We start from the raw sequence: 26,928 nt of genomic DNA, 5'->3' as shown, positions 1-26,928 counted from the left end.
GTATAGCATGTCGAAAAGTCATAGTATAGCATGTCGAAAAAAGTCTAAAGCCGTCACAGTATAGCATGTCGAAAAAAGTCAAAAGCCGTCACAGTATAGCATGTCGAAAAAAGTCAGTGTAGCATTAATTTAGGATTTTTTGTTACACATTTTCAATCTACTCTGCAGGTTTTGTTTTGAATATTTTCATTATTAAAATCACGATTTATTCATCCCGAAGCTTCTGAATGGCTTTAATATATTCTTTCACTCTTGTCATAACTGCTTTGGTGATTTGGATATGATGTACTATTTAAGGTTATGCTGAAACAAGATGATATTTTGGCTGATATGGTTGCTTTCACTTGATGCGCTGCTGACATCATGTGGCCTTCACAGTAACTGCTTCTATGGGGTGGGGGCATTAAGGAAGGGGCGGTGTGAAAGGCTGGTATTTGTTGCTGTGTACAGCAGTGCCCAAACACATTCATCACCGGCAGACTTCCCAGCTCCACTCCAAATGTGCCCGAATTGATGAACCATCACCTCAAGTTCCATCACGTTCACTTTCTATTGATAAAGCAATCATGCATGCTCTTCTTCTGTGTATCACCCCCACTCTCAAGACAAATGGGGGTGTCGGAATGATATTTTTCCCCACACTTCTGCGCTCGGCTTTGAGGAGGGTGTGGACTTGAAATGGACCAGCTGGTAAACATGACTCTACAACATCTATGATGCCTCCATTTTTTTTATTAATTCTTCTACAGTATACAAATATTCACACAGAAAATGTTCTCAAAAAAACCCCTAATGTCTCGTAAACATTCATATATGCTCGTCTTCCATTTCCTTCATTGTATTGCCACAACCTCATCAATATTCTAAAAAACACTGGATCATCGTGTCGTCCCGTCACCCAGACACACCTCGTACACGCATCGTCCCCCTGACATTTCCTCGCGCCGCCTCCGTCACGTGACCCCTCGTCGTGTTACGCTGCAGCAGTGACAGCCAGGTCACTGAAGGAAGGCAGAAATCACAGTGTGAAGCAGGGGCTCTCTTGACATCAGTGCGCTCGGTGCGGGCCCAGAGTTGAGGAACGGGACCGTATTGCATGGGTCTGCTTCGAGCTTAGGGAAGGGCAGGTGATCTGTTAAAATAGTTCCTTTATAGACATATGATTCTTAGTGTTTGTCTCGTAAATAAAACCTGGAAACAAAGATGATAGAGGCCACATCGTCACATTACATTAGAGACTGTTTTAGACTTCCTGGCACTCGTGTATCCCTTAAATGTAGTATGAATAAGGCCCTCCAACCACAAAAACAGATTTGACCAAAATCTGGCAATGACACCCAATTTTACAAGGGGAACCCATATTTAAGACAAAGAATGATATGTAGGTTTGGCTACAGGACACAGTTAATCAAGTAGTAAGGGACAGCTAGATTTTACAAAAGATTATTGGTGTGGGTTAAATCTGCATATTCAATAAACCTTCTCCAGTAAAGATCAGTTCATACAGTAGGAATCCCTATAAATCTTTTCAAAAACATCTATAAGAACATAATCACGTGAAAACAAATATATATATATGTGTATATATATTGAGAGATCCATAAGCAGTAGCATTGAAGACGCATCACATCATTTTGGCTCTGGCATCATGTGCTGCGTCTCCACTGCCGCCGGCCATGTAATTCCTCTCATCTCTATATGTAGTCCGCAAGCAGCGGCTCTTTCCCAAAATATCAGGAAAGCAGTAGTGCAACGAAACGTTTAGCAGGATTTCTTTTTTTTTTTCTGAAAGGAAATTTGTCAAACCCCTTCATCAGATGCAATCCATAATTTGAACAGTGAGGAATAGTTGGGACACAAAAGTGTGTTTGTTAAGATATCTTATGAGCTGTTTGTCTTGGTGATGTGCATGTAATGCTGTCCCTACTGAACGTGTGACTTGAATACCTTCAGGAGGAACAGCAAACATCATTCTGTACGGACTGCACCTTTAGACCCTTACACTTTTCGGCTGTCTGGATGACAAATAGCATGACCTTTCCCTGTGAGTGAACTAAAAAAAAAAGGCATTGTTGAAAAATAAGGCTCCCAGTCTGAGGAGTCTAAAGGCACCCAGACTGAGCTACATTCCATCTTTTGATGAACAAAAGAAGAAAATACCAAGGAAATGTTTCAGCTTACAGTGATGTCCATTTTTTAGTATTAGGGCTAAAACAACTATATATTAAATTTTTCTCTCTCATACACTAACCTCACTCTGCCACTTATTTTTTCTTCTTAAATAAGCTTTTGATTTTAGACGAGGAGCGCTTCATTTTCTCGCCATTGTCGCTGGAGTCCTGGGACGAGGTGCTCTGGAGCTTGTGTTCCCTTCCCACACTCCGGCCCTCCGAGTCCAGGGAGGTGAGGGACGGGTAACGGCCCACGTTGGGCAGCATGTTGGCGGGCAGCTGGCCGAAGCTGTAGGACTTCTCCAGGATGCCGTTGTACATGCCCTTGCCTGACTGAGACGACTGTGAGAAGGTTCGACTTTGGGACTCGGGCAGGACGCGGGTGATGTCGGGCGAGCACTTGTGCGCAAACGGGTGGTGCTCCAAGGCTGGGGAAGGCGAGGGGGTGGTGGCCGGGGTGGGAGGGAGAGGAGGAGGTGTGGAGTCCCTGAGACTGCTGCTGCTGCTGCTGCTGGTGGACGCAGGAAGCTCGGGACTCTGGGTAAACAGTAGCAGCTCCTCGCGAGAGATCTTGCGGTATGGGGTGTCCGAGCCCGGTGAGCAGGGGTTGTGCAGCTGCTTGCTGCCCTCCTGAGCCGGTTCCCTGAGGAGAGCAGATGCACCGAGGTCACAACGATGCGCGAACGAATTTCAGTTACTAATACATTAGTAAGGAAAATTGGGGACAAACTGCAGGAATTAAAGTAGGCAGAATATGCACTTTAATTATGTTCGACATTAACCCTCCACATACTAGATGGCACCCAGTAACAAATGGCAGTTTAACCCCAAAGCATCTGTGTGAATGTCTGGATAAAACACCTGTGAGTCCAAACTGTGAAACCGTTCCGCGGCGTCCCGGCCACCGCTACGTACCCCCTCCTATCCGAGCTGAACACGATATGTTCGTCGTCTGCCTCGGTGCGATAGGAGAGGGACGAGCTGGCCATGGACAGCAGGTCGGGGTCCGAGGACTGCGGAGAGCTCAGCAGGCTCCGGCGGGAACGACACAGGCTGCTGCTGCTGCTGCTGCCGGTCAGCGAGGGCCGGATCAACGTGGCCGCTGGGGGAAAGTCAAAGAGGACGAAATGGGGATTATACTTCATTTCACCACATTGATCTGCGTCGCAAAATCCTCTGCCGTCTTACTGTGGAACTGTGGAATGATGGGAGGCATGTCCTCGTCCAGGTCATCCACTCCTCCTGCGATGGGGTAGGGGGGCACCGAGACTCGGGGCATGACCACCCAGCTGTGGTCTGAGTAGAGGCTGGCCGTCAGGCTCGGCAGCCCCGAGTTATTGACGACAGGGAAGTTGCAAAGCTTCTCAATCTGCTGCCAGCGGTGCAGCCGCTCCCTCAGGCACGCCGTTACCTCCGACAAGGCTTTCCTGAAAAACACAATGTAGTGAGCAGCGGGTAGTGGATTGATCCTGTTTCTGATTAAAGGAGGTCAGAAGCAGTCTTTGCTTTGATTCATCAGGAATTAGACAGTTTTGGCACTCGAGCCTGTTTGTGTGTTGATATAGTTTCTTACTTTGCTTCGAGGATCTTGTGGTCCACCTCATCCAGGGATGAACTGTGGGCGACATGAAGGGTTCCAAAAACAGAACCTCTCTTCTTCTTTATTTTCTCTGCCTGGGATTCAAAAACACACAAAACACGGAGAAGATTATTTTAAGAGAAATGATCATTGATCAACTTTCACTCACTTCATTCAATTATAAAAGGTTTTTAAGGGTTACTGTTGTTTGGGTATTAAATCAAATTGGAATTTAGAACAGGGTGGAAAAGTGTTTGTTAGCAGCTCTCTCTGAGCTGAACATGAAGGAAGTCTGGCTGATATCAAGTAATTAACTTCAAGGCTTCCTGTGAATTTTCAAGTTAATCGAGTTTGGCCAGATGCAAATTACAATGAAGAATTAATGACAAACAAATGGAACGCTTAATACTATAGTCGAGCCAGATTAAAACATATCAAATAGAATGTGATTAAAACTTATTTTATTTTGCTGACGTGAATACAGCTTTCTACGTTACATAAACATGATTTACTGCTCATTTACCAGGTAGCGACAAGAAGAGATGGGCAAGGCACAGCTCCATGTACTTTAGTTTGTGACAGGCGATATAAAAAAAAGCTGTGGATACACGTCTTAGACTGTCAATCTGAAGCTAAGCTAATCTTCCGCAATGTCACATGCTTTAAATAAAATGTACATAGCAGCTGAAATCAAATGCATTTATTCCACAATTGGAATACGTCCAATTCAAATAACTTAAAAATCGAGATGAGTGAGATGACGCTACCTCGTCTCTGGCGACGCACAGCTGAAACTCTGCATTCTGCTTCTTGATGTTGTAGTATTGAACCTCCACCTCGTGCGTGAGCTGGAGCCACTTCTGGAGCGCTTCAGGCACCGACCGCTCCGAGTGCATCTCCTTCTCCGCTCGCTTCAGGGCCTTACGCACCTACGGGGGGGGGGGGGGGGGGGGACAACCACAGATCCAATCCACCAAGTCACCGATGTTTGAAAAGTCACCGATCAAATGCTTTAAGTGAGGGTGACTTTCACATGGATGAAGAGTAGAGAACTCATTAGATATGTCGCTGCTGTATTTCCTATGTGTGGGGAAATCTTGTGGTGATGCAAAAGAGCTATTTTGTGGAATTTAATAAGAAGAACATGAAATGAATCTCGTCATTTCAAGGTGTTTTAGCAGAAGTCATTTACATTCATATGCAGCGATACATTAGCCATTCGACTTGAATTTGTAGATACTGTGCATTTGAATATTTGAGTAACAATAAATCTCTTTTCCAAGAGGCATTCAGGGGCAGTGGGTAATCTGGAAGGCCCTACCTGCACGAGCTCTTCCTCGGCGTATTTGAGCCGGCTGAGCTCACATTCAGCGCCCTCCCGCAGCTCCCGGAGCCGGTAAGCCTCCGTTTTGGCCCCGTTGATCTCGTCCCTCATCTTCTGCTCGAGGTTCTGCTTCTCCACGGCCACCGTCCGGTTCTCCTCCTGAGCCTTTTCCAGCCTGGTAGATGAGGCAAAGTTTCGACTCAGTAAAATGTTGAACACGCAATATTTTTTTTAAGTGAGCCACGAATCATAATATATCTAGTATCTAGCACTGAATGTAATATCTTTGACGTTTTCGAATAAAGCTTTGAATGTCTGTCATATTTTATGATGTCTTCATCCGAATAAAATGTGGGAAAAAAAAGATTTTTGTGCCGCAAACAGGAGAGCGAGCACTCGTCTTTGACCGCAGTGAAAATATTGTTTTTGAAAGGCCAACAAATATGGATTGAAGCAGAATATTTTTTTTAGATTAAAAAAAAAAAAAAAACTAGGGCTGTCAAATTAGCCTATTTTGAATTAATCATAGAAAATAACCCCCCACAAATGCAACTGTGTGTGTTTTAGAGAAAGAGTAAGACAGAAGGTGGACTACTGTACGTAATGTCTCTGTAAGTTATGATTAACTCACAACAGCGCTGCTTTGCTGAACCTGTACAGCCGGTACAGCCTTCATTACATGAGTGTCCATCGGATGCATTTGCTTCTCTTACCGGCTCTGCAGGTCTAAGAGGCTTTGCTCTGCGTTTTGCAGGCTCTCCAGGTCCCTCATCATCTGAGAGATGTGCACCTTGCTGGATTTGTTCTGCACATACGCAAACCAGCAGCCCCCGACACCAATCACGATGGAGACCATGAGGATGAAGTCTTTCATCCAGTTATGCTGTGCACCTGCAGAGATGAGGAAGGAACAGGAGGAGACGGGTGGTTGTAGCAAACGCTGCATATTTTATTTAAGTTGATCCGCTTTTGATATTAAAAAACACGTTTCACACTTACGGAGAGGAGGGCCAAAAAGCACCGCATCTAGTGCCTTTAGGTTTAACTTTTGTTTGTGCCGCTGGTCTAATATCTTCAACTGCATCGACATGAACGACGGTTCATTTGCCGCAATTCTGAAATGTGGAGAAAAAGAAAAACCTGCATTAAATACTGAATGTCTATCTACACAGTATATTCCTCCAGGAGGAGAAAGTATGTGAGAGAATATTATTATGTTGTCCGTGCGACAAAAAGCTCAGTGATTTATGAAAATATGGATTCTTTACCGCTGTCACTTAGGTCTCACCACCACCATCTTAAAGGCTCAGACAACATGGCAGCCCGTGGAAACTGTGACATCACTTCATGAGTCAGCGCCCATCATGCCCAGAGGCGTAACATGAACCCCCACCGCCCACCCCTCGGTCTACTCATGCCGTGAGTCACATTCCACAAGCGTCTCACTAACGGCCGACTTTCTTCTGTGACGTCGGCACTGACATTACTTTGTGGACAGTTTCACCTTTACTAGGAATTTTGGATATATGCTGTGTGTGCTTTAAAAGACTAAATGATGAAAAAAGTCACGATGAATAAAAAAAACATGTACAGGTTATAATGGTTGCATTTAAAATCATGTAACGACAAGTGTGTGAGAAACCTTTTCTTATAAAACGAGGAACAAAGACCTCTTTTTCTCCCATGTGTTGCCTGTTTCGACCAGCAGAGGGCAGCATTACCCAGAGTAATGAAATCTAAAGGTGCCTTTGAGTATTGTAACAAAGATCTTAATAGTGCTGCTGTTCATGAACACATGTCCCTGCTCACCAATGGCACACAGCACAGCGTCTTAATTAGAGGCAAAGAAATTACACGAAGCACTGCAACCGCAGAACGACAACAACAACGATGCTCATCTTATTATCCGTATTTCTAACGGGGAACAGGGACGCATTTAACTGCTCCTGTGAGCGATCTATACACCAACCGAGGTAAAGTGTTCCCCGTGACCCGGAAGTCCCGGAAGTTCTTCTCGTACTGCGGCAGCTCCACCGACTCCTTCAGCCACTGCACCGAGTCCTCCACGGTCCAGTTGTGGACTGGATCAGGGGAGAAGAAAGGGAGATCAATACTTCACTGCTAACGCACTTAGCGGACGCTTTCATCAACAGCAACCAACAGAGTAACGGTGCACGCTCTTTTTAGCAGTGAAGAAAAACGTCATCGTCCTCTGTCTCCGTGTTATCTTTTCCTACTTGACCTCTTGCTTTACCTTCAGAGGACTTCCAGCCCTTCCACAGCTCCTCCACGGTGATGTGCTGGTCTTCACGGTGCAGGTTGCTGTGCTTGTTGGTTTGCTGCTGCTTCATGTCTTCTATTATAAACTAGGATACAAAGAAAGGCAGAGTTGAGTTTCCCCGAGGCTTTTCAGAAGGCGTCGCAAAACGTATAGATTCGTTGGTTTACAGCATTTTGAAGCTGGGGGAGACAACTTTGGAAGAACAAAAAACCCAGCAAGAGTAAAATCCACTGCACTGGCAGAGTGGATGCAGGTAAGTTGGGCAGGTAGGTAAATAGCCAATTAGGCCGTCCAATCAGTACAGTCCTAGGACAGCCACAGACGCAGCATATGGGTGTCATTGATTGCTGCAGGGAAGTAAAGATAATTTCAACAAACATAACAAAACAATGTTTTAAAATAAACTGCTTACCCTAGCTGTAAAATTGGTGTTTTGTTACTCAGAACTCTGTGCTCGTATGTGTGTCCATGTGTGGTTTTGACAGAGAGCTGTAAAGAGTTGGCTTTGCCTAAAAGTCTGGCTTTGGATCACACGCATGCTTTATTTTTTCGCTCTCCTTTCTTCCTTTTAGGGACTTCGAAAAGAGAAAGAGACCCATGGAGGAGGCACCACTTTCACCTGTGTGTGTGTGTGTGCGTGCGCGCGCTCTCTTTCAGTTTCCGGCTTTGGTAGCTCAGAACCAAATGCCCCTGCAGATAAAACAGCAAACCCACCAAGGAATTGCCAGAACAGCAGCAACAACAACAACAAGGGAAAGGGGGTGTGTGTGTGTGTGTGTGTGTCCTTGGCATGAACTAAAAACTTAACACCTCCTGTCTAATTCACACTCCCATCATGCCTTAGATAACTCATTAGCCTTTGATATCACTGCAGTGAAGTGTCATCTGCTATCCTGCTGATGGGTAAACAGCTTACGCTACATTATCTGTCTCGCAAAGTTAGCATCCATTCTGTGTTTCCCATGCTAAATAATGAACACTGGTCAAGAATACACTTTAGCTGGAGATACAAGTGCATTAGGAGAGACACAAAGAAGTTATAATAGAGTCCTAATTGTTGCTCGGGGACATTAAGAGACGCTTAGCTGGGAGAATGACTCGTTAAGATGCCTTCAGCGAAAGCGTCAATTCACAGAGGGATTTTAAAAAATCCTGAGTTTCCATCCAAGGTGTAACCAGTGGGGAGCTGAATGTGCTAACATGTACTGCCGGCTCGTGTCAGCAGCAAAACAACAAAAGGTGCAACAAACTCAGAGCCGTTAAGAGGAGAAACATTCAGCAGCAAGAAAGACTTTGAATCATGTGAAACTGAATGTCGCAGTCGCAGCCGAGGGTGTTTTGACATTTCACATCATCGTGAATCAAGATAGTCACAGATCAATGAGTTTCACAACCGACTTGACGGATCAGCGCACGCAGATTCCAACACGGCAGGAAAAATGTCGTTAACCGTCACACACTTGACTGCATGAAACGCCTTTGAAATAGTCCTAAAAACATCTGAAGACGCATCTCGGACAGCTGCATTCATCAGGGCATAACAATACACGCATCACACATCTGTACTGTGTGGACAGAGTCGGAGGGAGCACCGTGAGCTTGACATTGAATACATAATGGCAGTCTGGTGTTGAGAGGCACTGAAACAACAAATCTCCCTCTGTGAGACTCACTTCTGGCACATGCACTCGTACGTACATTCTAATCACATGTTCCAGAGATGGGAAGGGATGAAGTTGTCAAGAAATCATTTTTGGACGTTGCTCACATCCACTGGATTTCTGGACACGGTGAAAAGGGTGAAAACGTGTGTTTGTTCAGTGTCGGTATAATTCATGCCATGTCAGAAGATCCCCCTTCCTTCATTCGGCTAAATATCCAGGCTGTGGCATACGGGAGTGCCAACAATCTACAATGCTTTCATCAGCGTTCTAAATCAACCTTCACACAAGCCTGATGATGCGTGACGCAGGATATTAAACACACAATCAACCTGCATGTGACCCTTGACAGCCAATCGGTGTCCACGACAAAATATTTCATGGCAATCCATCCAGTAATTGCTGCGACATCTCACTCAAAGCCACACATGTCAGTCAAGGCAACCCATCCAATAGGTGTTCCAGAGTTCCTCTATGGGTCTGAAAAGCTCTTTCACCACATCAGTGGTGGACAAATAGTCTCCGGGGCCTGAAGAATTCTTCTTTTTTCATTCGTCCTCTTCTTACTCAATACAAATGCAAATTAGTTTTTCCTCACTGGACCCAACTAAAAGGACCCAACTGCCTGCTGAGTCACCGGAGGGACCACAGTGTGTCCAATGTGGTCCAAACAAATGTCCTGCAAAGCCTTTGACGCTCACTGTATTCATCAGAAATGAAGTCCTGCAGGCAGAGACGATCAAGGACATGAACCAGAGCCTGATGAATGAGAAATCATCTTTATGGCAATTAAAGAAAGCTTTTTTTGGGGGGGGGGGGATTCCTGTCCTGAAAACAATGATAGGAGTATTAAAAGTTTATGTAATTGGTGCAAAGCGATGCCATCTCATTATAAAACGTCTATTTGCGGCAGACCGGCGGAGCAGCTTTGCATACGGTCAAAGACAGCGTTGTGGAACATGTGGCGAGCAAAGACAGGTCTTTGTGAGGGAGCCGTGCAGACTCTCAGTGGTGAGCTGTGATAATTACAACCACGGGACGTCGCCGACTGAAATGTCAAGAGTCTTAAATGTCAGAAATTCAACTCTCAAAAAAGAACTTTGACACTTTGTTTGATTGATAAAGAGTATTGTAAACATGACGATAGGACAGAGAGCCTCAACTCTGCCTGGAGACCCAACAATCAGTCCTGAACAGACAACAATACCGACTCGTATTCTAGACAGCGGCCGAGCACAGACGGGGTGCGACGCACAGCAGCAAACAAAGACACGCGTGTTCCTATCAGATTCCAGACTGCAGGGGAGCTGGCCGAGTTTCAGGACTCGTCCAATGAGCCGCTGCTCTCTCCAACACTCGACGAATATTATACATGTTCAATATTTATTCGAACAGTAAAAAAAAACAGATTTTTCGAATATGTAAATTAATATTCGGTTGTGGAGGGAATAAAAAAAGTTCAAACTTGTTGTGCTTGACAACTGGGCAGAATCTACTGTGAAACCATCACTCAGAAGACCTTCCTCGTGCTTTTCACAGAGTTTTCAGCGTTACTTCGCCCTAAAATCATCCATCGCAGCACGTGTAATTGTATATTTCAGTATCTCTGGAGAATCATGTGGAAACTGACTGTGGATGAAATGAGCAGAATGTGTCTTCACAGCTTATTGATTCAACAGCTGTAAGCAGTTCCTCAAAATCGACGCCAGTTGTTAAATGTCTTTATCATCGTTTTGCCCTCAGCTGCAATTCAGACCAATGGTATTTCGTTGACAGCGCTCACAGAACGTATTCACTTGGACCAACCCCGTATTGCTGAAAGTCATCTCAATACATCTCAATTAAAAGTAGTACTTCATGAATAAAATGTGACCGTTGGCTGAACTTGAATGTTCCCGCTGGACGAGTCAACAAACACCTTCTTGAACCTCCTCTCGAGGACATGGGGCACCTGCCGTCCCCGGTGACTGTGCTCAGCAACAGACCCCCCCACCCCACCCCACCCCTGGCGACTCCCAGCCTCTGAGTAATCAGAGGCAGGATTATGTTTGACAGGATTTGATTCCTAATGAAATTCTTCCACGGTAGACGAGCACAGGGAATTTAAAAAGAAGAAAAAGTGGCGATTACTTTTGATTTTGAGACTATAAATAGATAGTCCGGGTTTCTGGTTTGTGTTTATTTAGGCTGATGTAGACAGGCAGGGGGAGGAGGATTTGACAGTTTTGATCTGAGACCAACTTCACAGGAAGAAAATCACTTCCTGGGACATTTCTGGGCACGGATTATAAATACACTTCATTTCACGCCACTCTTAATATAATCATGAGAGTGCATGGCGGTTCTGGTAAAGCCACCTACTAACAACCCTTTTACCTTCATCGTGCCAACTGATTCTGACAAAAAAAAACATGTCTGCTTCACTAGAGAGCCATTTCTAGACTGAACTATTAGTCACGAAAAAAAAACTCTGACGTGAAACGTCGGTGAATACTGCAATTGTAAAGGGTGCCGAGGTACTTGTTGGCCTCGGCACTTCCTTGTTTGCTCACCAATGAGTCAATACGTCTAAGCACACGTCTAAGCACCACGTGTCCGTGGTGGGTGGCCCATTATCACAAACACACAATGGTACTGTTAATCAGGGTGTATCAATAGGGAACTTGCTCCAGCTAGATGCTGTGGTGACCGATGAATCTCGTGTCAGCCTGTAAATGATCTGTGTGACGTGTTATCTGTGTGCGTGCGGCGATATAAACTGTGAGACATCAGTCGGTATTAATACGTCCGTGAGGGGTTCATTTCCCTGTAACTTAGCAACACCGTTCGCTGTTAAGTTACAGAGGACTTTTAAGGGGAAAACTAATTTTTACGCTTCAGCGCCACCAGGTACCTCGGTGATGAGGCCACTTTCTATTTGGTTACAGTCAGCTGTCTTTTCAAGTTACATTGCAAAGACAAACTACTTTATACTGCGTCACAGACGCTGCTATCCGATATGTCGAATATCGGCTCAATGCATGAATTAATGAATGTCTAGCGTTGTCCAGTTTCCAAAAAACAGATAAAGAGAAGCCCGTCCTCTTCACCGTCCATCTAATTGGCCTTTAATGAGGTTTATTCATCTTATATTTTGCGAAAAATGTTCATCAATCATTTCCTTTGCTGCTGTCGTTGTCACCATATATGGGGGGGGGGGGGGGGGGGGGTTGACTAGATCTCGTCCCGTAAAGGCCAAATAGGGGCCGACATTCTTCAATATTTTTAAAGACATTAAAAGTGTCATTAGCCGGTAAAGCATTAAACCCAATGCCGGTTGGTATTTATTCGGGTAAATTTGATTCAAAGTTGCATAAAAACTGTGAATCTGAGCCATTTTTTCACTCGTCCGTCTGAAGACATTCGTTGTAAGTGACATATTTTCAAAATGGCTTCACAGTTTCTTCGTTTATCTTCATGCAACAGACTTCATCACAACCCAGACAGCCCTGAATACAGTGTGAGACTAAAACAATCAACTCTTTATCAGCTAACCTGATGGTGAAGATCCACTTGCTTCAGTAACACACTCCCCTGTCACACGACAATGTCCGACAAAGCTCACCTCCACGCTCTCGTTGACTTCTATTCCCCCGTCGTTGTCGTCGTCCAGCTGTTTGTGGATCTGCCGCAGAGCATCCAGGCTGAAGCGGTCGTCCTTGCCTATGCATGGCGGCATCACTATGAGACAGGGGTCTGCAAGGGGGGGGACAAGTTCAGGTCAGAGACGAGGGCTAACAAACAGCCAGAAGACGCTTAATAAACAATGATCACATGTCTAATTATTCTGTGTCAGGTGCAAACAGATTAGAGCATGTTCCTCCTCTTTGTGTCAGTTTTAGTTCCAGCAAGATCACTTTAAAATGATCTTCATCACAGATGGTAATTCAAATCACCATCCAAGGAACTGCCGCAACTTGATAAACTGCATACTCGGCACAAAGATGACACATGCTGCTAAATGGCATGCTGCCATATTTGTTAGACGTTAATTTCTATTTTAATAATCTGACCACACCTGTCTTCCGGGCATTTATTAAAATGCATGCCACTTCTTTGTGTGATTCAGAACCAGAGCTGCTGCCTGCAGTGATACACGGGAGTAAAACAGGTCTTGAACCCACGAGTGCCACTTGTAAACACAGCGCTTTGGTGCGTCTGATTAAAGTTGTGGCTGCTATCGCTAAATATCCCAAATGCTGCGCATCCTTTCGCAGCAGCAGTCCGCTCAGCGCTCCTGATGGACTCCCGTGTGCTGTTGTCATTCCTGCAGCGTCCCCAGTCATAAACCCCCCCCCTTGTTTTTATTCATTCACCCTCCCGTCCCACTGGGGAAATCCAGCCTTCCTAGCTGTGGGCAGTTTGAGCTGGCCAGGTGCCAAACTGTCTCAGTGGAGCCACAAAACACACACACACACACACAAACTCAAAGCCACATTTCTTTAAAGATGGAAGTCACAATCTTAAATATATCACTCCATAAACTTGCATACAAAATGACAGGAACGATCTCTTAAACCTATAAGTGCCTATTAATGGCAATCCAAGCAGAGCAAAGGCCTTGTCCAAGCCCGACAAATAACGATTCTCCCTATTTGGCATCAGCTTCGGGACAAACACAGCAGCCGAGGGAGACGCAACTACAGCCAACCACATGGATCGGGCTCTGGCAACGAGCAGTGCCTCTCCATCAGTGGAGCCAAAAGGACGACAGAAAAGCCACCAGAACACGCCAAAAATGGGAACAAGGGACAATTAAAAATCGAATTGTCTTGTAGTGTCATATGCTTTTGGATGCTCAAATTATTTATTTATTTTCATCTGGGCAAACCACTAGAAATGCTCCGTATATTTCCTGAAAGATAAAAATAAAAATGTGGAAAATGCACAATTATTATGCTGTTAAAACAAGTTTGCCACTTTGAGGAAATAGAGGATACCACTTCCGCGTATGTACGGTAACTATGAAGCTGGAGCCAGCAGCTGGTTAGCTTAGCATAAAGACTGGAAACAGCTGGCCGAGCTCTGTCCATATGTTGAGAAAACGGCCAGCAGCACTTCTAAAGCTCAGGCTAGCTGTTTAGCAGTTTCCAGTCTTCATGCTAGGCTAGGTTAACTACTACAAAACAGTCCACAAGCAAGTACAGTTTAGTGACCGTGTGGCATTTTCCTGTGTGTTTTCGATGTCAGATCTGTTTACGGAAACAAGACTTGACACGTAAGTTATAGAGTTGCCACTTGGCAAAAGGAGACATCTGATTGGACGTGTGCCCGGGCTAAGTTTGGATGAGAGGACGCTGGGCTGGACGTCCGTGTCAAAAAGGAGAAACCAGCGTTGGCAAAGAACATGGATAAAAGGTTGGATAAAACATTTGTGTTCGTGTTACAGTAGTTTGTTTAAAGTGGGTGGGACCACAGCGGCTTGTTAACATAACGATGTGGTGGCGCTGAACTAAATATTTCACTTGTATTTTGACTAAGCTGCTGCTTAAGGGTCATACCACTTCCTGGTACCGCTTCCTCCGGCAAAATGTTACATACCGTAATTCCCCTAAACACCGCGCACTACAAAATTTGTGAAACACCGAGGAACCAAACAACCGCAAAACATTGCTGACACTTCATTTTCAACAAACCTCTTTGAGCTAACCACGCTAAATGTGTATCTATCAGCGACAGGAAAGAGTATCAACACGATAAGGCTCTCAGTAAGCCGCATTTCAGCGGTGTCCGTCTGTCTGTCCGCTCAAAAAGCATCAGATACTTGAGAGCGAGTTGGATAACGCATTTGCTTAGCTGGGAAGTGCAGTTTACATAGCCTGCTGTTTGCATAGCATGCATAACTATTTGGCTGTTTGCTTATTTAAATTAGAGACAAAACTCAAATACTTCACTTGTGTTTTACATACACAGAAACAAACACAGATGGCTGCACATCCTTTTAACTTTCTTTGTTTTGCAGAGACATCAGAATTGATAACGGCAAAACACATTTCTATGATGTTGATCCTTTTTTTTTCTTTGTCATTTCTTTCTATACTGGTGGCCTAAATCTGTTCTGCATGTGTGCAGAATTGGAACGCACCGGGTTATTTTTAACCCGTCAGGATCTAAAAACTCAACAATGGCAGAGGTCTCCCTTACTCCCTTACACACACATGCAGATGTTAAGTACACACGCGCACAAACAGCAAGCAGTCGTACCCGTAATTCACATTGCCATAACTCAAAAATATGCGTGCAAGCTGTCACAGAGGGCGGCGGGTTTTGTTCAAAAGAATCAGACAACAAAAGCGTTTAGCTGTCAGCTGCAGCCTTTAAAGTGAATCCCAACACTTCAAAAAAATTATTTTTGCACAATATATGCATGCCGTTAAGACGGCGCCGTCTTCATTTTAGCAGAAAAGCTCGTTAAGTCGGTGACAGGAGAAGCAGACAACGAGGAGAGTGCGTCTGATGTGTTTAGGGGGACGTTTTTGGGGGGAGTTCCTTGAACCCGATCCCTTGAGACACGTGGACGTGATGTTTATTCAACTGAATCCATACGGCAGACCTAACCCCACCGCAGTGTGTGGCGTGTTGACAATGTTGGAGAACGACGTCCTCACGAAGCGTCAGATGCAGGTTTGATGGGGTGATACGACAGAAGTGACAGTACGGGTGTGCATTCTGATCACAGAGCTGTATTTTATATTATATACACATGTTTCTCTGGGCTATAGACCTCGGATAAAAACACACCAATGAGATAAACCATTGCACTGAGCGAGATGTACCTTCAATACAACGAACAGTCACAATTTATTTTTAGTCAATCCCACATACACACCATCATACTTCTGTAAATACCCACTAAAACACTGCTTCTTCTTACAAACACCACATCCCGTACTAAAGAACTAGAGAGTGAGCTCACTTACACACAGAGGAGTGTCCTCGTATTTCAGCCTCCTGACAGTAACCACATCTCAGACAATGTGCTATCGTAGCCGGCTGGGGTCAAACTGTATTTGTCTGTCCCAATAGATATCTGAAGAAAATGTGTCTTTTCTCTTGTTGTCCCGTGCAGGCTAGTCAGAGTTTAAAGTCGACTCCAGGACTGGGGACTCTTGCTTTGCTCAGGGACACTTCGGCAACGCGGCCACTCAACCTTTTTTGACTTCATGACTCCTCGACCCCGACATACTGGGGCTAAAGGTTGAGTTGACCTCCTGCTTGGATGTCAAACACAATATGTTACCACACCGTGTCATGCCGTGTCAGCGATTCATCAGATCCGCTGTCACCGTGCCAAACTCCTCTCAGCTTCCACGCATTTACGATGTACGCGCGCTTACCATATGGATAAGTGAGATGTTAAGTGCATTCTTAGAAATCCCTGCTTTCCATTGATGCCATCAGCAGCCAGTTACAGCCTTTGCTCGAGGGGCAACCAATAAGTCTGACCGCATCTTGTGATACGTCCGAGTGTCTTGTAAATGAAGCAAAGAAAAAATCCTAATTGCATGGCATTCAATACACTAATTAGGGGGGGGGAGGAGGAGGGGGGGGGATGTGATGTCAATGTGTACCACACTTGTGCCCTGTCACCAGTGCCCATATGCCAGTGTCATAAATCAAGCTGACAGGTAATAAAGCAAGTAAATAAAGCTTCTGGAGAGTCTACCATTTCAGCTCATCAGCAGCCATTAATAAGACACAAATATCATTAGCCGCCTACAAATGCCACCAGCTAGTGTGAGAGAGCGAGTACCGGTGAGCTGTCTAACTCCCTCGGGTGCCATGGGGCATGTCGGAAGAATGTGGAAATGCAAAATCATCGACGAGCAAACATAAAAAGCGGTGCGACACAAACGGAAAAAAAAACATCCGTATGTCCTAAGAGCCACCGACACAGAGGCAGAGTCCCCATCCCAGACTAAACAAAGTCTTGCAAAACCTCACACGGACTAAGCTCCAGACGTTCAACATGTCACCCTGAACCGCATTATCCATGTCGCAATTCGCCGAGTGTTGGAAACAATTGATTACAGTCGGAGGTGCAGCTGGATCCGCTCTGGCAACAGCTGCATAAGGAAGGCAACGAGTGTGGATCTTCAGGGCGTGAATAAAAAGGTCTGACTCATTCATTTAGGCTCCACGGCCCTTTAAAGTATTGCTGCATCTTTATTGCGACGACCGGACACTGTAGAGTTTGGGACATCCTTTTTACGGGTGCTTTCCTGCTTTGTTTGCACTGCATCTGCCCTAAACAAATAAAAGCCTTCTACTTCCCTGTCATGTATTCAATCGGGGATAGGTATCTCTGCGTCTTTGATCTGTTTGAACACAGTCATGTCCACTGAAACAGGGTATTCCTCACCCATCTAAACCACCTTAAGGGGCATCAGTAATCCTCTGCTTAGGCCACAGCTTAAAAAGCGGGGAGGGGGGGGGGGGGGGGGGCAACTAGAGCAAAACGTGTGGCGGCCCACCAAAGTCTGATCTAAAAGATGTCCAGAAAAGGAGACGTTCTTTGCGCCCGGGCGTCCCAGGAATGTTTGAATAACAGCACCGAACCACGAGATGCATGTGGCCGGCCCGGGGAAGAGAAGCGAGAGGAGAGAGGATGAAAAGACAAGCAGAGCGCTCGTTTAATTAGCTCGCTCGGCCGCCGACATGCCCCGCTGGATGGAAGGTTAATAGATTGAATGTCTACGGAAAGCGAGACGGGGAGCAAGAGGGCCGAGATCACATGCTAGACTTTAAAAAGTTAACAATGGACAATGAAAAGCATGATGAGGACTTAACATGCATTGGCCACATAGTAATGGGATCCAATGTTCTTGCACAACTCATGAACATCAGCGATTACGAGGCAAAGTAAAAAGGTTTTAGTCCGCAGCCTCGATATCCCCGACTGGGATTAAGTGTTCCTCGTCTGTGTCTTTGTCTCGGGACAAGAAAGCTGAGGGTTGAGACTTTCCCACTGGAGTTCTGAGAAGCATCTCTTTCAGGGATTGGTACCCTGTGTTCCCTGACCTCAACACTAATTGGTTGAACAAAAACAAAATGGGGAAAAAAGTAACACACAATTGGACCCAGATGTGTGTGGAAGCAAACAAAAGCTGGAATCATTTGATACCGTTGAATTCACGGCATTGAAATATTTTATTTTGAAAAGCACAACAACTATGTTGTTCGAATAATTAACTTAGTAAGTAACTAGGTCTCCTCTGGCCGATTTCAACATGCATTTGTTCACAATGTAGCGTTATCAGAAAAATGTCACATCATCCCAAGGATGATGGTACGCCGTTACTCTTGAGCCCTGATGAGCCCGGTCCCTATTGTACCGTACAAAACCAAGTATGGTACCAATCTGATTTCATAGCATCGACTTGGTACTCGAGCTTAGATCGGGAACAAAACATAAACTTTCTGTTTGGATCACATGTTATAAAAGTATAACAGGCTTCTTTTCACTACCAAGCCTGTTTGTAACCAGCACTGACAACGTTATCGTCACTTCATCTGCATCTTGTCTGTGTGGCGAGCTGCTCTGGTCTACGTAAGTAAAATGAAGCCTGCCTGAATACGCCACAGTCTGTGAAACGCTGCGCTGTGAAACATTTGTATTTAGATTTGAATGTCAACATCATTAGAGGCTTAAAATTCGTACTGCCCTAAATTAGAGGTTGTATAACATTTCCGGAAATTGGCGTTAAACCTGATCGAACTCTAGCCCGGGGGGATGTTGAATGAAAGCTCTACTTGGTACCCAAGTATCAGTTCCAAATAGCTTACAGTATGAAGCGTCATATTACAAGTGCATTGTCGGAAACGAAAGCGGATCTCATCAGTGGCACGACAGCCGTGAAGGGAAAACATTTGCACCTTCAAAATTACAGAGGACACGAGCAGCAAAAGAAACTAAATACTGCACACTGCTCTTGCTTAGTGTACGGTTTTGTGCACGGTCAGATTTTTAAAACGGCATTAATGTGAAGGAGCAGCCTGTTCAAACTTTCACTGCTAACTTTAACCCGAATAGGTTTGTCAAAACCAGCCAGTGTCTGTGTGCTCGGCGGGCACCAAGTGATCAATTGGTTTTGTACACTTCCGTAAGTGTGTTGGCACGGGAATGTCTCGGTCTAACGCTTCGTAGCAGACAGCAGGTTTGGCTCTCTGCCAGCTTCCCGTGTATGTTTTGTTCCCGATCTGGGTGACAGGATTCTGATGGGTTGTGTTTTTTTTTTAACTTGGTGCTCCTAAATATGGAATAAGAATAAGTGCAAATCTGGAGAAAAGAAAGCAGCCGAGTTTACTCGAGTGATGCAATACCCACGCAGAGGATTACCAGCGGCAGTGAGGTACTTCTAAAAAGGTTACCAACTGCCTGCATCTCGCGTCAAAACAAGCTACTGGAAGCTACGGCCTCTGATGTGAAGCACTGCAGAAACAAATCATGTTCCTCGGGTTCCTTTGCCCTTTGGGAAGCAGGAGGAGAAAGCCAATGAAAGGCGTTCTGTTGCTACCAGGTCCTTTGATGTGTAATACAAACTGGGCCCAGTTTGGAGCAGATCAAGGGGAGGCCAAGTAGCTCCTCAGAACCCAGCTGTTGGGTCCGGACATGCTACTGTTAGCAGCACTAAGTCGGATTAGCAGTCAACTCAGCACCACACCCCCAAGGGGTTTACAATGCACTTGTAAACACTGTTTGTTTGATCAATGAAAAACAACCCTGGTAACTATATAAGGAGGACTTAAAGCCTGCATAACCATGTAGGCGAAGCGGAAAGAAGCTGTGAAACTTCTGACGAGAAGAAAAGCACATCGTCAATGCTTCCTGATGGTTTCTTCATTCAATCGCATTGGCTTCCGAGTCTCCTTGTCCCGTTTGGTCCTCTACTTGTATATTAGCTTGTTATGAGCACAGAGTGTTGGTGGACACGGCCTTGAGAGGGGACAGCATGCCTAAGAAATCCACACTGCTCTTTGCCCCTCGTGCCCAGGCCACTTCTTCACGTGCCCTCCGCCGAGGGGAAAGTCCCTGAAATCAGAGGGGACGGCTCCTCGCGTCCAATATCTAACTTTGAATCCTGCTCAAATATATATAGAGCCTTTTGCCTGAATGTGAGAATCAGCTGTAGACGTTCACCGATTTCATTTCTAAATAGTCAAACGTGTTCCACAGGTAACCTCACACTTAAGGTGGCGAGTATTATGGTATTAGCTGTGGCCCCTATTCGCCTTTTATTCTGCGTTTTACGGATGCAACTGACAGGGATTGTTGCAATAAATCCATTTCTTGTGAAGTCTATAACAGTGTTTCCCAAAGTTTCATTTGGGGACTCACTTTTAAAAGTATATTCTTGAAAACGGATACACGTGTTAAATACCGTATAAATGTATTTAGGCATTTAGTTAATCGCCTCTTGTTTGTTTGTTTTCTCTCAGCAAAACTTTCAAAATTGAAAATGAAAAGGAGCCGATTCTTGCATACGACGAGCTAAAACTTAACAAATGTTTAGCATTTTTCCACCAAAAATGACTTAAATGATGATCAAAATTGTTGACAATTAATTTTCTAACCGCTTCAGCACCACTCTGTGTTTGTACCAGACAACATTAAACTAAAACAAGGAACATATACCTTACATATCACTATGTGTTTTAGTGCTTTTTACTGCGTATTGGCATGTAGTGTTGCGTGCTTGTGTGCATCCATTACAAAGGGCTTAATCAGCCAAGCTCACATGTGTTGCCAGCTTGGGGCATCAACACCTTTAAGTGTGGCGGAGCGGGACAACAATAGTCCCCTCTGGGCTGGTTGAGGGCAGGCGGCGCCGCTACTGTGAGTGCACAGCAGGAAACGCTGTACAGCTGAGCACAGTGTCCACAGTGACTCAGGCGCTTTCTGCATGAATCAGCTTACTGGCTGCTACGGTTTGCCTACGAAATAATGAATTATCTCAAACATACCGGTGTGTGTGACCGTGAGTTAAAAGATGATGCGACTGGCTCCTCGTAATCATACATTTGGAGTGAGGTAGCTAATATGTCTTTGGCGATATTGAAAAAGAAATTGAAAATAAAAGAACAATAGCCACTCAATGGGGATTAGAGACTTAACAATGCCTCCATTCCAGGGAATAGGGTCATTGATTGTCTCAGCGCTTGTTAAGAGTTTAAATCCGATCTCTGCTCTCCGGCATGGCCGGTGACCGCCGGCACTGAAGGGTAAAACCATTAAACAAAGCCCCATTATCTCCCAAGTGAGTCCGGCTTTATAAATACTCCCGGGGTCTGCTCCGTTTGGTGACGGGACTCATTAGGTCGGACCACAGCCCTAAAGCCCCCGATTGAGATGGAAGACAGCTGTCCCAATTCTGGGGGAAGTCAACAGGGCAACCGAGTGGCGTCAGTGCGGTGCCCGGCCTTTCATTTTGAGGTCATTATCTCCGGCAGGCACAAGGCTTGGAGGGGATCATGCGCTCTGTTGTGTGTGTGTGTGTGTCTGTACGTCTGTCTCACATCGGCCTGATTCTACCACTATATGCTCGAGGACCTTTCGTGGTTGCGGTGATTCACAATTAAAAGAAAAACTATTTTATTGGCCAGTCCGTTGGATGCACACTCGTCACTCCTCTTAACTGTCTGGTTGGCCAACAAGTGATGAACAACTGCTTCGGTAGCAAAAGGCATTACCGGCGATCAGCTGGTCTAAAAACAGACCTTACCGACTCTGTCACATTTTGGCCTTTGCCATGGCTCTAAAATACCAGATCTCTTATGATCAGGCACGGTACAAGATGAATAAAGCACCCAATGTGTGCTCCGCGCCTCCATCTTGAGAGTAAGGGAGCCCAGGAGGGACAATTGAGAGAGATTCAACTCTTCTTTCTTTGGGAGGGACCTGGCAGAGATCTGCACTCGACTGAGTGCACTTTTCGAGTTAATTTTAACGGGAATCATGATCTCTTCGGACAGATGGCAATATTATTAACTTCTGAAATTGATACGGCAAACATTTGACTATGTTCCTATCGAGCAGAGCAATCATTTGTGTTTGTGGCCACCCGAACGACAGTAGCTCCAATATTCACTCTGCTTTTAGCTCAGTCTTTTACCATCAGCTTCGTTTAGACGTAAGAAGAGCTCTCAGTAATGGTTACATAAGTTCTGGTCTTTTTGTGTTTGGCTCATGAGGAACTCCTCAGAACAGTCTGTTCTAGTCAGAGAAAGGAAACAGCTTTGCCTGTTGAGCTGAACACCACAGAACCGGGACATTACGACTCGCTCCACGTTCGCTCCCGACACTCTGTCACAATTAGCCCCAAGAGTGAACCCAAAACTGGCTCTGAAGCCTGGCTTTCCTCAAGCGTTACTGGGACAGAACACGGGACGGCCAGCCAGCAGCGCCGGAAGTATCGCAAAATGCAAATTCATGTGCTCCCTGCAGTACTTAAGCAAGCACTGGAGAGATAGGCAAATGTTGAACCTCCTTTCCAAACAAATCCCTGCATTAATGCAGTCACTGTGCTCTGAGATAGCCACCGGTCACCTCTGATTTTGCTATATACACAAAGCAATATCCAGCAAACTGTCCCCAAACATTACAGATCATGAAGTCGTACGTGACAAGTGGCGTGTGAGAGAGATCTGCTCGTGTTTGCTTTACTGCTTTTGAGTCCGGACCATTAAACCTACAGGAAGATAGTTTGTGCGTCTGTAAATTATGTGAAGCTTTCGCCAAACGGGGGCCCTGTTTCTGAGAAAACTATCACGCAGCAGAGCACATTACTTGATAACTGGATGTTCCTCGCAGTCAGAGGGGAAGGGCTTTGTTTGTTGAAACGCCAAACGAGCTAAATACGCCATTAAATTGGGGGAAGACCACGTTCACGTCGCCGCTCAACCATCCCCGTCACGAGTGCCTCGTTCTCTTCTTGCTTTGGTCCCACGTTTTGCTCGAACACCGTCTTCTTCCTTGAGGTTTATAGAGGTGATCTATCATTCCTATTGTTTACATCTTCACTGAATTTTGGCCCATGAAACAAAAAGAAAAAAGAAACTGCAGCTACAAGATGATACTCTCCAAAAAGGATGAATCTTACGCCATATTGTCCATATTTACATTCACATTTCTACACTTTGTAGACCTTGTAAGATATTCTGACAAAGGTGCTCAAATGTGACAAATTGCACACTTATTTAATCGTCCTCCGTCACCATCCTCTGCTTTGGATCTGAAACCAAAGCCCAGCTTCTCTAAAATTCTGGCCTGGTCTTTTGAAGATCCTCAATCACATGGAGCTGCCCGACCCACCAAATGTTAAACCTAATCCGCCCCCACCACCCAGCCGTCACCCCCTCGCCACGCACAGCATGCAAAATGGCAGCTTTGAACCCTAAAATGCTAAGCTACAGTAACAGCACAAGAGACAAAGTCTCAGTAATGTCTGTTGTACAGCAACAGTTACCTAAAGTTAGCTTCCATAAGCTAGTAATGATACCAGACCAACTAAGGTTGCAGCAACAAGGGTATTGAATTTAGCAATGTTGCGTTTTATTTCATTTGTAAAAGGAACAATGCGTCTCTCAAAGGTCAGTCTTGCTTTCAAGCTTTGAAACTGACCTGTTTTAAAGTAGAATTGTTAGAAATATATCACACATTAAAACCAAGATTAAGTAGCATTCAAGTAGCAACACAAACATAATTCAAGATCACTTCGGCAGCCATTAATCTATCAAGTCAACTCTGCATAAACAGGGGCTACACGAACACACACACACACACACACACACACACACAGAGGTGTACTTTCTCTTGCCCGACGCCAAGATCAGTGAAAAGGGCAGCTGACCTTTCCACGCAGCCAGCTGGGAAACACTGCGGTCATGTTAACAGACACTGTATTAAATCACCACTATCCCTGCATCCACTGCACTTCATTGTTCACGGGGGGAGACGTCATCCCACGGCCCACTTTTCTACACCGTCATCAGGCTGTTGTCGTGTTAAATGTGCTTTTTACGCTCCTTAATAATCAATATGTTGTATATCCCCTGGTTTATTTCCAGGAGCTGCCTTTACACTTGTAAAAACAGGCAGCCATGAATGCTTAACAGCTGTCCCGGGACGAGGTTTATTACTGAACCGACGGGCAGAGGTTGATGTGTTAGATGAACACAAATAGTCTTGTAAGCGTCCAGTTACAAGGCTTTGTGTGAGTCTTAAGTCGCCACACCTTTCCGTCAGTGTCAACACGCAGGGATCATTTAGTATTTATGCACAGCCCGGAGTGCACATGACTCAAACAATACACTTGAAGTTAGCATTTCAAATGTTGCTTTAACGTGGAGTTGCATCAGCAAAGCTAATATTTGCATCAGTGACTCATGCGGGACAATCTGCCTGGAAGGCTTTCGTGAGCGGAGGACAGTTTGGGATCATTTGGGGTAGATGTTCGACACTTTTTGGTCGCCGTCGTCAGCGTGTGGCGTTTGATCAGATGTCATGGAGATGGTTCAGTTGCCATCAAATGACCAGAAGCATGGAATTTCAATCCCTTGAGCCTTGTTTGACCTTAGTCAACTATCAATTACGCCGTATATGTGAGAAGGACTGAGGCGGTCTCTGAGAGGATGAAACAGAGCGGTTTACATGTCGACTGAAAGCAGAACCTCAAAGAAGATGAAAAGAAACGAATCCAGATTTACAATAAATTTAAAATAAAGCCTGGTATCTGATTCAGTCAGGTGGGTTAAAGTAGCCTCGCACCGAAAACACGCGAGCAGGAATCTAAAGATATCAATGTAGAAGTAAAACTATGGATGAAACAGTTAAACGTATTTTATCTGTGGTGGCCCTCCGACAATGATCAACAAAACACCTGCCAACATCAACAGAGAATATTTAGATGGGCTTCCTGTGGTAGAAGGAACCGGTCATTACAAACTGCATGTTACTTCCTGCACTGCATGTGTGTGCATTCCCAAATTATTTATGAGTGTACACGTTTACCCTCCTCAGCATCCCCGGTGACACATGAAGGGCACGATTACCGTAAATACCCTAAAGTGAGGACGCATCCTGCATTCCTGTCATGTCATGCGTTTCCTCGGTAATGTACAGAGGAGGGAGAGAGAGAAAAAATAAAAAAATAGGTGAACGCATCACTATCCATTAAGCCCCTGCGCAGGTCATTCCTCGGCTTTCCCTGAGAAAGCCACAGGGTGCACGAAGAAGAGGAGGAAGAGGAGGGGTAACACTGTACATGGACACACTTGTATGTATAGGACATGGAGTGCGCTTACCTGTGGGGGCTACATTTGCAGCATCAGACGCGTGGTTGGGTAGATCATTCGAGTAAGTGCACTCCGAGCCCAGTACCGCATAGATGACGAGTCCACGTAGCAAAACATTCAATACCTTGTGGATGTAACTCATGGTGGAATAAAAAAAATAATTTAAAAAAAAGGAGGTGAAGAGCTAGTAATTCGTATCCGTGGGACCGGGAGTGGGGATGACTGGGGAAATCCCGTGGGGTCGGGGGTTAAAAAATGGAAAACACAGCAATAGCCAGTCGATAAATAAATAAATAAATAAAGAGTTGTTTTTTAAGCAGGTTAAAATATGAGGTGTCAGAAGAAAAAGAGACACCTTGAAATGCACCAATTTAAAAAGAGAAAAAATCCCCGCAGTAGACTAAGAGCTAAAAACAGGAGATTACCGTCACAGAAGAGTATAAAATACCCACTAAATAATAGTTCATCGTGGGTCAGAGACGAGCCAAACTACTTTGAAACGAGACCCCCTTCCAAAAAAATAAAAACACTAATATCCTCTAATGGGTTTACTGGCTGTGTCGGCGGGGTGACTGCTGCAAGCTACGACAAGCCAGTCCCCCATGTCTAATTCTACCAGTTTAAAATATATATATATGTAATATATGAGCTTATAATAAAAGACCGCGTAGTGAACACTGACGCCGAAGGAGAGAAGCACATGCAGCCTCGTCTGGAGGAATTCCCTGTCCAAAACAGACCACGCGACAGGAGCTTCTCTTTTTGTCTTTCTCCACCGTGGATATCCGTGGGCTAGAAATAAATACCAAGTGCTGTATTCAAAATCCTTACGTAGGCCTGTGAGTTGGAAGAAAACAGTCTGTACTTCCACGTACAGTACACAAACACCGGGGACAGCCTCAGCATATTGGACTCGCAGCGTCTCATAGGTCCGCCTCTTCACACGAAAGTAGCAAATCCCATCGCATCAGAAAAACACGCTCGCTTCTTCGTCCTCCGTTTCCCCTAATCCTTCTCCCGGCCCGTGTTGACCGCGCGCGACATCCGCCTACTTGTCTAAATGAAGTTTTTTTATTTTAATTTTTTTTAAGTCAGCTCCTCGCGGCTCGGCGTGATACCGTATCACTCTCCTGTCATTGCGGCTGCTCCCCGGGCCGACGCAGACCAGGGAGGGGAAGCCGAGGCGCGAGGGCGGAAGTCAGTATGCAGACTGATTTGACATCGGGGGGGGGGGGAGGAGGAAGGGAGGGAGGGGGCAGACATTTAGCTTTCATTTTGGTTTTAATTTGGCCACAACTACTGCTGCGTGCAAGGCACGATGGGAAGCATTTTTATTTATGATTATTATTATTTAGAGAAATTCAACAGGGTATCACGTCCATGCCACCCGGGTTTTCATGTAGTGTGAACGGGTGACGCAACTCTGGGTGTCTGTGGAGCTTGAGCTGGAGGAATCCTCCCCACTAATTTGCGTTTTTTTTTTATTTTTCTATTTTTTTTTCCTGTCATGATGACGCGAAGGATGAGACCCGCTTCATTGTTCTTCACTTCCCTACTCGAGGGCCACGCAAGTTGTCCTC

At 45.2% G+C, this 26,928-nt stretch overlaps 1 protein-coding gene across 1 annotated transcript; it reads right to left on the bottom strand.

Moving 5' to 3' along the window:
- Nucleotides 1-716: 716 nt before the first annotated feature.
- Nucleotides 717-26,495, bottom strand: stim2b (stromal interaction molecule 2b). Its single transcript, XM_079295924.1, has 12 exons — nt 25,358-26,495; nt 12,621-12,751; nt 7,329-7,440; nt 7,044-7,155; nt 6,074-6,189; nt 5,788-5,965; nt 5,072-5,249; nt 4,518-4,679; nt 3,745-3,845; nt 3,360-3,598; nt 3,033-3,273; nt 717-2,814 (listed from the first exon to the last, which is right to left on the bottom strand). Exons 1-12 carry the CDS (start codon nt 25,488-25,490, stop codon nt 2,265-2,267), a joined length of 2,253 nt encoding a protein of 750 aa, XP_079152050.1. The 5' UTR covers nt 25,491-26,495; the 3' UTR covers nt 717-2,264.
- Between the last annotated feature and the right edge of the window lie 433 nt (nt 26,496-26,928).

The sequence above is a fragment of the Melanostigma gelatinosum genome (genome assembly GCF_949748355.1).
Source record: "Melanostigma gelatinosum genome assembly, chromosome: 23".
Taxonomy (NCBI): domain Eukaryota; kingdom Metazoa; phylum Chordata; class Actinopteri; order Perciformes; family Zoarcidae; genus Melanostigma; species Melanostigma gelatinosum.
Note: the sequence above shows the minus strand (reverse complement) of the source record. Positions and strands in the feature narration are given on the sequence as shown.